Source organism: Chenopodium quinoa, unplaced genomic scaffold (genome assembly GCF_001683475.1).
Source record: "Chenopodium quinoa cultivar QQ74 unplaced genomic scaffold, ASM168347v1, whole genome shotgun sequence".
In the NCBI taxonomy this organism is placed as follows: Eukaryota; Viridiplantae; Streptophyta; class Magnoliopsida; order Caryophyllales; family Amaranthaceae; genus Chenopodium; species Chenopodium quinoa.
Window position 1 is genome coordinate 276,622 of NW_018743943.1, and position 10,218 is coordinate 286,839.

At 42.4% G+C, this 10,218-nt stretch overlaps 1 protein-coding gene across 1 annotated transcript; it reads left to right on the top strand.

The window, feature by feature from the left end:
- The first annotated feature begins 642 nt into the window (after window positions 1-642).
- Window positions 643-1,386, top strand: LOC110688910. Its single transcript, XM_021865662.1, has 2 exons — window positions 643-1,002; window positions 1,123-1,386. The coding sequence occupies exons 1-2, from the start codon at window positions 643-645 to the stop codon at window positions 1,384-1,386; spliced, it is 624 nt and encodes a 207-aa protein (XP_021721354.1).
- Window positions 1,387-10,218: the final 8,832 nt, after the last annotated feature.

Genomic DNA, 10,218 nt, shown 5'->3' on the forward strand with positions numbered 1-10,218 from the left:
ACCAAAATCAAGGTTATTGTCAAAAAGAAAATAGGGGTAATTGGAACAATCAAGGAAGAGGCAATTTTCAAAATAATGCTCAAAGAGGCCCTCCACCCGGATTTGCAAAGACTCAAGTTGATAATTCCTATTCACAATCATTTTCTTCTAGGACTTATTTGGAGGAAATCACTAAAAATCAAACAAAGTTGTTGAGCACTTACATGGCCGTAAGTGACAAGAAATTCAATGAAGTGATGACTCATAATAAGATGCTTGAAAACCAAATTTCTCAACTTGCTAATTCTTTGAAAGACCATGCTAGTCCTTCTTCTTTACCTTCCCGAGGATTAGATCCCAGAGACCCGTGAATGCTATTGTTCAAGAAGTGGTAAGGTTCTTGAGGAGAATTTGCCTAGGAAGAGTGGAACTAAGGAGGGTCCTAAGGAGGTCTTGGTAGAGGATGAGAGAAATTGTGCATCTTTGAATGAGGTTGTTATTGAGACGCCTAGAGAGGTGACAGTGGAGAAAGAGATTGTGAAACCCAAGCTTCCATATCCACAAAAATTCGTGAGGCATAAGTTGGATGAACCATTTCGAAGATTTATTGACATGCTTAAGCAACTTCATCTTTCTCTACCTTTTACCGAAGTTGTTACCTAAATGCCCAACTATGCAAAATTCCTCAAAGACATTTTGAGTGGTAGGAGGTCTTGTGATGCGGTGGAGACGGTCAACTTGACCGAGAATCGTAGTGCAATCATAATGAACAAGTTGTCACCCAAGTTGAAAGATCCCGGAAACTTCTCTATCCCTTGTGCCATTAACAAGATGCAAATTGATAATGCCTTATGTGACTTAGGAGCTAGTGTTAGCTTAATGCCATATTCAGTTTATCAAAGACTTGAGTTAGGGGAATTCATGCCTTCTAAAATTACCTTGCAATTGGTCGATAGGTCAATTAAGATTCCTAAGGGGAAAGTTAAGGATGTTCATTTGAGAGTAGGGAAGTTTGTAATTCCGGTAGATTTTGTGGTTCTTGAAATGGATGAAGATGCTACCATTCTCATTATTCTTGGTAGACCATTTCTTGCTACCTCAGGTTCTATGATTGATGTTAAGAGTTAAAAAATTTCATTCAAGGTAGGAGAAGAGGTTATTGAATTTGACTTGAATGAAAGCATAAAATATCCATGTTCTTCTCTAGAAAATTGCATGTTGATTGATTCTCTTGATCATGTTGTAGCTTCCATGCATGAGAACTTGCTCCCTTCTAATGATCCTCTTGAGAATATCTTGTTGAACAAGGATAAGATAGGTGCTCCTATCAAGGAAGTGGCAATGTATGAGGATTTGCTAAAGGGAAGCATTGAGGAAGTGGATGAGTATATGTGCATGAATATCTGAAGCCAAGAAGCTTTGCAAGCCGCCATTTCAAAGGAAGGTAAAGGTGCACCAATGGTTGAGGTCAACCCTTTTCCATCACACCATACCATCAAGGGATCAGGATGGAGCAGTCCCAATTCGGCCAAGAGTGGTTTTCCAAATGGTTTTGTAGAAGTCTCAATGAAGGATTTTCTTTCTCCATTCATGGCTAATGGCAATCGTCTAATGAAGTATTTTGACAATGCTTTTGTTGGTTTAGGGACTCATTGTTTCTGCCAACTACCTTAATTGGTGGAGGACGTCGAGCTAACGACGTTAACCAAAAGCGCTACTCGGGAGTTAATCGGGTTTCTCACCTTTTTCTTTGATCTTACATTTCTCTTTATTTCCTCCTTTAAGAACTTATCATATTTCTTTTTATTTTGGTTTGTTTTTTTATCCTAGGTAACATGGGATTGGATTGGAGAAAATTTCCAACAATTTTGGTGCTACTTTAAGACTTCGTGAGGTCTGGTTATGCTTAGAGGAAAGGGTTTGTTGAAGTTATATGTTCTCGTGTTTGCATTCCCATCGATTTTTATATATGTTCAAACATATTTGGTATTGTTTCTTATGAAATTTTTGAGTCTCTAATCTTGACATTTGGTAGGGACAGTGAGAATGCAAACACCTAAGCATTATTAAGGGGTGTTTCTCTTTTTAGAGCCTTCGAGATGCATGTGGTGCGCAAGCACCAAGCTCCGCGCACGCACCACAAAGATCACCCGCGGGCGCGAATGCCTATGCACCGAAAATGACAAATCCGATCAGGAACTTCCCGCGAACTAGCCGCGGGCTACCCGCGGGCGCAAATATTTTCCCGCGAGCGCAGCTTTATCAGGAGCGGGCGTGGCCTTTTGTTACGCGCACGCACATGCTGGCAGCCCCTATAACCCCAAAACGCACCCTACTCTTTCAATTCTCTCATTTTTCCCTCCTAAAACCTTATACCCTCTCTTGCAATATCAAACCCACTTCACCTCTTTTGCTATCATTTAAACATCAATTTCAATTGCCAACATCAAGTTTTCAAATATAAAACCCAAAAATTTAAGATTTTCTTCCCCAATTCAATAAAAAAAATTGGGACTTTTTCAAAATTATGAAGTTTTATCTTGAGGTATAAAGCTTGTTTTTGGGAGTTTTATTTGTGCTTACATCTTTATTTTTGAGAATTTTACAAGTATTTCAAGGCTTCATTGAGGTAAGGTTTCTTATTATCTATTCATCATCTTCCTCTTTGATTTAATCTTAAACCTTTATGCTTTCATGGTGACACTCTATGGTTAGTTCTTTTCACTTGGAATGTATGTTGAATGATATCATTGGGTGTTGAATTGAAGTATCCTCATGATAAATGTGTGAACTTTGTTTGAATTCTTAAATAACAATTGTTGTCTATTTTCTCTCTCATGGGTTTTCTTTATAATAGTTTCATATATTTGATAATTCAATGTTTGGGATTTATTTTGCTCAATTTGACTCATGATTTGGTTTCTTATGTTCATATTTTCCTTCAATCCATGTTTGTTTGCTTAATATTCATGATGCTATCAATTGCTTTGTTCATTTGTTACCATGTCTTGCTTCTACTGTAGAGTATTTCCATTTTGTGCTTGTTCTTGAAAAATTACTTATGCTAAGTCTTGATACTTTGTAGATGGCCACACTTCGACATAAGAAGCGAGCTACAACAAGTTCAAGCAAGCCTAGGTATGTTGTTCCACCTCCACCCGAGGTTCAAGAAACTTATGGCATTGAATTTTTAAAATAATCACATTGGGATTGCTTCAAGCGTCTATCCAAGAGAAAGCTTAGACCAACGAGATTCTACTATCAAACAACAACAAAGTTTTTAGGGATTGATGAGGATGTTCGCCTTCTTGCGGAGGGCCTTGATCTTTTAGAGTTCTTGGATTTGGGTGCCCCTACTTATGCTTGGGTGACTTATGAATTCCTTTCTTCTCTCAAAGTTGTCCATGAACCGGGTGCAAATTACTCAAAGATTTTGACTTTCCAACTCTTCAACAATGATCACTCATTAACGGATGCTCAACTATATTCACATTTCATGCTTCCTTGGGCCGAGGATCCGGATCATTGTATCTATCCGACTCATAGTAGAATGGCAAGTGAGCATGGATATTATGAGCACCGTTGGTGGAGGAATATCTCGGAGGAAGGAATGTATGACCCTCAAACTTCAATGTCTGCTTCCATGATTCATCTGGCTATGCGGTATTTCAACCGAATCCTCACATACGCTCTTTGCTCCAAGGACTCTTTGGAAGCTATCTCCCGTGAGGAGCTTTGTTGGTTGTGGATAGCAGACAAAAACGACTTTGATATTGAGTCGGTGGATTTCACGGAGCATTTGAACTCTCGATTCTTGGATATTCGTGATGGAGTTTGCCTATCGGGGTGCATCCAATTGGGTGGGATGATTTCTATCCTAGCTCTTTGAATTAATGATGATTACAAGACCATGCTAGATGAGCTTCCTCCAATTATTGATCTTAGAGGAAAAGTCTCCCCCTCATTTCTGAAACGTCTCCGCCCTAGTGAATCAAAAATTTCTTGACCGAACATGGAAGGACGATGTCTTCATTTGGAAGGTTTCTCGGTATAAGGAATGGTTCCTCATTCCTTACAAGAAAGCTACTACTCGACCCGAGGAGAGAGATTCTTTGTCCTGGAGGCCCCCGGTGCAAGATGTTCATCCCTCTATTCGACGAAGGACAAATTGTACAAGAGGTCATTCAACCAATGCGTGCTCATCGATTGCTCATTCTCTTCCCCCGGTTGCACCGGGAGGTACACCTACTCTTTCCCCCTCTCCCACTCCTTTTACTTTCAATATGTCAACAATTCATGCCAAGCTTGAGTCTATTGCTAACATGTTGTACTCCATGCCTTCTGTGCAACCCCCTTCCTTTGGTTATGATTACCATCCGTATCGATTATATGATTTACATGTTTGTAGGGGGGATATAGAACCTTACGTCAACTATCCGTACCTCCCTGTCCAACATGGACCTGTCCCTCAATGGGATCTTTTTTGATCCTATTGTGTGTCCTAGACTTTGTTATCATTATTGGGAGGGTCCCTATATTCACCCTAGTTCTATCATAGGCACTACCCCGAGCACTTACGACAAATGGCGACCTAGAGGTTGTGATTATGCGTATGATCCGGCTAATCCTTCGCATTTTCCAAACCCCGAGACTTTTGGTAGGTAAGGTAGGTCGGGTGAGACGATCTTAGATGATTGGTCTCATTATTTTGAGCTTGATAGAATTAGGTGGGAAAGTCGGTTAAGGGGTAAGGCTCCCATGGAAGTGAGCCAGATGGCAAGCTCTAGTCATTTGATGGAGACCGGTTAGGGGAGTTCTCATTCTACCCCTTAACATAGTGCAGAATGATACTACAATGCTCCCCACTTCTTTTGTGCTTTATATATGATGTTTCTCTTTTGCCTATATGTCTTTAGGTTTAGAGTTAAGGGGTGGCCCATTTTAAGCTTGGGGGTATTATATGTCGTTTGTTGTTTTGCTTCGTTGATTTTCCCCCTTGCTTATCTAGTTCATTCCTGGTCTCATTTGCTGCTGGTGTCGATATCTGAGTCCTTTAATTTTATGATGATGTTGTGCTTTTATTGATTTCTCTGCCTGGCTTTTTGGATTTGTTGTTTGATTTGCTGATCGCTGTCTGATGCATTTCTCTGTATCTTAGTTATGATGATTCCTGATGATGATTATTTAATATCTTGCTTTTTGTTACTGTTTCGGTCTTATGTCTCATTGGATATTACTTTTGTTGCTATTTGCTTTTTCTTTATTTTATTTTCTTCCTTTTCTTTTGTTTGATTTTGTTTTGAAATTACTAATAATTTTCATTGTATATAGTTCTTTATTTCTCACCATGCTCTATTGCTTAAGCTTTGGATTTCAACGATTCGCAAGGTGTTCTTACACCTTGATTATGTAGAATAGCTTTGGCGCTCGGTGAGATCTTTCTATATCTCTTCTTTTTCTTTCTTGGTTTCTTAGTTTAAGATTAGCTTTAGGATGAGTTGAATGGTTTGAGGATATTTGCTTTGTAACACCTAGCGTGTTTGGGGTCATTGGCGTTGTTGATGAATGACCACTTCTTTGACGATTGGGTATTACTTATCTTTACTTGCATTCTTGTGCTTTTCACTCTTTTTTTTTTATTTTTAGCTCTTTTTCTTCTTTCAATTACAAACAAAAATTTTTTTAGGCTATTCTTTTTCTTTTTGCTTGTTTAGCTCTTTTCTTTGGACATTCTATAGCTCGGAATTTTTCCTTTGCATGTATTCTTTCCTATGTTTAATTGGTGTGCATGTTTTGAGAATATTTGCGGTTCACTCTAGCATAGGGTATGCTAAGGTAGTTGTTTAGACCTTTTGGGACTTTAAAGCCGGATTCCGTTGGGTTTGTGGTAAGACGGAGTTGCTTCCTTTGGTTGATTCGACGCCTTTAGTGAGTTTTTGCCACGTCCATGTGAGGTTCATTATTTTTCAAGCCTTCAACATATATTTGTATAAGCGGCATGGACCCTGTTTTGGGGTTTTTTGTCCCTCGGGATAGTTACGACACTAAAACTGGATCTAGCAAGGGGCGCCTCTACCTGCAAAACAAACGGACTGCCGGTTGGTCGGTAGTCCGCCTCCGAAGATTAAGTTAGCAAAGCGTTCGGAGGAAAATGTACGGAAATAAGGTTATCTGCTTGGGTTCCAAGCTCAGGCATACTGTTTCTTGAGGGTGACAGTTTAGACAATGCTTGGTATTCAATCAAGGTTATTTTATAAAGGTTGTCCCAAAAATCTGCCCTCATAAATAGGGGGAATGTTCCCTATTTATAGAGCTCTAGGAATGTGTGCCGTTTCTAGGGTTTTGTGCCCTAGGAAAGGACACGCCGTTTTTGCAGGGGCCCCTTGGGATTTGGGCCTTGAAAGCCGCCATTTTCAGGGGGCCATATCTGCATGCCACGTGTCAACAGGGTTTTACCCCCTCTATAAATAGAAAGGTTTGACCCCCCCCCATGAATTCACACCTTTGCGAATCTTTGGAGAATCTCTGGACTTCTGACTTTCAAAGACTCTCAAGGACTTAAATTTCTCATGCATCCGACGGTCAGCTTTTTGTCCGTCTATTCCAGCAAACAAAGCGTCTCCTAGTACCTTCTTCTAAGGTAACCGCTTGCTCTCTCTCTCTTCATTTTCTTTCTTTGAAAAATGGTTTCCCAAACGCACGCGGCACGACATAGGATAGTGATCAGCCGGTCACCGGGGACGGCTGAATCTAGAACTAGCGGTGCCGACTGCTTGGTCAGAGATCCTGCTTTGCGAACTTCCCCGAATCCGACTGTTTTTGTGTCTGTGCAGGACTCTATGGCCAGAACGAAGAAAACAACAAGAGTTTATAATTCGGATGGTACTTATTGACAGTCGGAAGGGTCGACTATTTATTCTGACGGCTCCATTAGGGTGCCTGTCAGTGAAGTCTCTGAAAGCCGCCTAAGCCCTTCATCCGACCCTCCCCCAACTCCAACTTATCACTCACCCCCTTCTTCAAGCGGCACCCCTAGTGATACCATATTGTGGGAGGCCAACAATCATTACAAACCCTAGCCTTCAAAACAAGCGTCGGAAGAGAGTCTGGGGGAGGACCCTGTTGGCCCTAGTCGACAGTCCCCCAGCTCTGATGAGAGCTCAGATGACGATTCGGCCTCGTCATCTTTTGAAAATGCCTCCATTACCTTAGAGGAGGCCAGAGCAAATATAATCACTGCAAGGGAGTCCTTATCAATGGAGAGGGGAGAAGGTTGGGCCGAGCCGAGTGCTTCTCGGCGCCTTGAACGCTCTCTCTACTATCATCATGTTCCGCTAAGAAAGCGGACTTCTATGACATCTGGCCTTGCCAATTTTAGGGGCAAGACCGTAATGGGTCATGGCTTTTCCTTGTCTGTGCCTAACAAGGATGATAAAATAACCTGGCCGATCTTGGGCAGCTATAAGGACCAAGCATTCGGCTGCTACGAGGCGGTCCTCCAAGTCGGCCTGCGCTTCCCTCTCCATCCGATCGTGGAGAGAATATTGGACAGATACCAACTGGGTTTCTGGCAACTTATCCCGAATTCTTGGATTAATATCATCAGGTATGTTTCCGCATGTGAAATGATTGAGGTGGAGCCCAGCTTTGAGGCATTCGCCCACATGCACTATCTCAATCGAGCGCCAGCTAAGGGCGGCGAAGGCTGGTACAGCTTGTCCACCTGCAAGGGGTACATGATGGCAATCGGCAAGGAAAACAAATGGAAGGACTGGAGAACGAAGTTCTATATTGTCCACTCCTCTGATAGCCGGCTGAATCAGAAATATAATAGGTGGAACAAGGATCCGCCCCTCGTGGCTGGCAAAAGAGCTTTGTCACCTCTCCCTAGGCAAGCCCAGAAGGAAATCTTCGATAAAGGGTTGTTCTAAGTGTCCTTTCGGACAAATGAACAGGGGGAGAAAGATCTTCCTTCACAGATACATCCCCCTATACAAATGGTTAGAGGATGGGGTATTCTTGGCCGCTTAACGGCAAAGTTTTGAGATGCCGAGAGGTAGTCGGCCATCTGATTTTATGCAACTTTAAATTGCTTAATTATGCTTATTTGCAAAGTCTAACTCTTGCTTATTATGAAGACAAAGCAATGGAAAAGATCTTGGCATCAAGGAGGCCGGCTACCGTCTCTACAGCAAAATACCGCTCGAACGTCCTTAATCGGGCGAGTAACGAGCAGAAAACATTCGGGACCCCGAAGGTAGTTGTTTATCATACTTGGTATTTTTTAGCAAGGTCAATTTTTGCCCACATGTTTTCTAACGCCCCTTCCTTTTTGCTAATGCAGGGTGGCTCCACCAGACCTTCTCCCTCTATGCAATCCCAACCCAAAATCCAAAATATTGGGGCGGGTGATGTGAGCGCATCCGGCAAGAACCGGAAGCACATTGCTCACAAACCAAAGAGACGAGACGGCTCTACTCTCAAAGCTGACAGGGAGGTCAGCAAACCGGATGTCAATCAGGCATCGAAGGGTGGCTTTAAGCAACCCACCACTGTTGTCGGCTCAGCAGGAGAGAAGAAGCGCCTCGGTAAAGAGGAGGAGGTTTAGCCGGATGGTATGAACCACCTCTGCATTTTATACTATCACATAGATAGTTTCTTAAAATTTTCTTAACTAATTTTTATCTTGCAGTTCCTGTGCAACGGCCGACCGTCGTCCAAATGGCTAAGGAAATGCTGAGGGCGCTTGATCCGGAAGACAAGGCGTCTGTGAAAGGAGTCGGCACCCTTAACTTGGATGCCATCTTGGGGAATCTCTGCGAGGTAGAGAATTAACTTGATTCTTTTATTTTCAAGTACATATCCGACTGGCCTTTACCATTCGGTTCTTTACTCAAATTAAGGCCATGCTGCGCATTCAAGGGCTACGAAAGCCTCTCAAGGAAAAGTCCAAAGGGGTAACAGCCACTAATGCTCGAGCCGAGTCCGCCTTAGACCGAGCTCAATTTGAAATTGCTCAAAATGAGCTACTGGCCCTTGATATGATGTATTCCTAGGCAGACACCAACTTGCAGGTAAAGAAGGACTTGGATTCGGCTCGCTCCAAAATCAATGATCTTAAGACCAAAATTAATGGTCTGAAGGAAAAGCTTGAGCCTCTACAAGAGGTCAAGAAAGAGGCCGAGAGGGCCAAGGATCGGGTTGGCGGCCTGGAGAAGCGCCTGGAAAAACAGAAGCGGCAGCTGAAGGCCAACTTTGAGTCCCGAGCTGATAAGGAGAAAGAGGCCCTCGTTAAACAAATGATGAATATAATGAAGCCATCATGCGGATGGCATGGGAGGCGGTACAGCCGGGTGCCGACTATGACACTTGGAAATCAAATTTTGATCAAGCGAACCAGGATTTCTATGCCGACCTTCTTCGATAAGCTCAGAAGGAGGTGGCTAAGGCTGCTGCTGAGGGTGAAGAGTTCGACTCCTCATCGGGCTCATCTAGGGACAAGCAGAGGGACGAGGAGGATTGAGAAAATGCTGAGCAGCCGGCGGGTGAAAATATGGAAGATACGGCTGCCAACACTTACCAGAGCATGGTTTTTCCCCATGCGAATATTCTTCGCGTGGACGGATGTCGGTTGGTTTCTGTTGAATTGATTGATTGACTTGGAAATTATTGATACTTAGAAGAGTATGCATGGTTTCTAAATCAATTAATCACTATCGTGATTTCCCCAAACCAAGCGATAGACGGCCATGTAGAGCATAGATGCTAAGTTTTTCACATAGCTTATTTGTAAAAGAAAAAAATATTCCGCCTGATTTTCCCCAGAGCATAGATCAAACACATCTGGCCTGAGGCCTCTTTTTGTGTAAATAATCTGCTAAGTATTTTAGCTCGCTTTCTTAATAAGAAAAATGTCCACCTATCCTGCCTTAGAGCAGAAACAAGCGCATCTGGCCAAAAGCCACATATGCTAAGTTTTTAGACTTAGCTTTTTGATTAAGAAAGAATTTTTCGCCTGTCTTGCCCCAGAGCAAAAACAGGCTCATCCGGCCTTATGCCTTGATAGCCTCTAATCATGAAACTGTGACCGCTTTCCAATTGTACCAGAATAGTTTGAAAAACTCTCAGCCTTTTACATTTCACTTTCTATTAATTCAAACAACTGCGAATGCTGCCTTAGCATTCAGTAAGGTCGTTTGATGTATTAGTATAGCAATGTGCCACCGAAATGGGAGATGC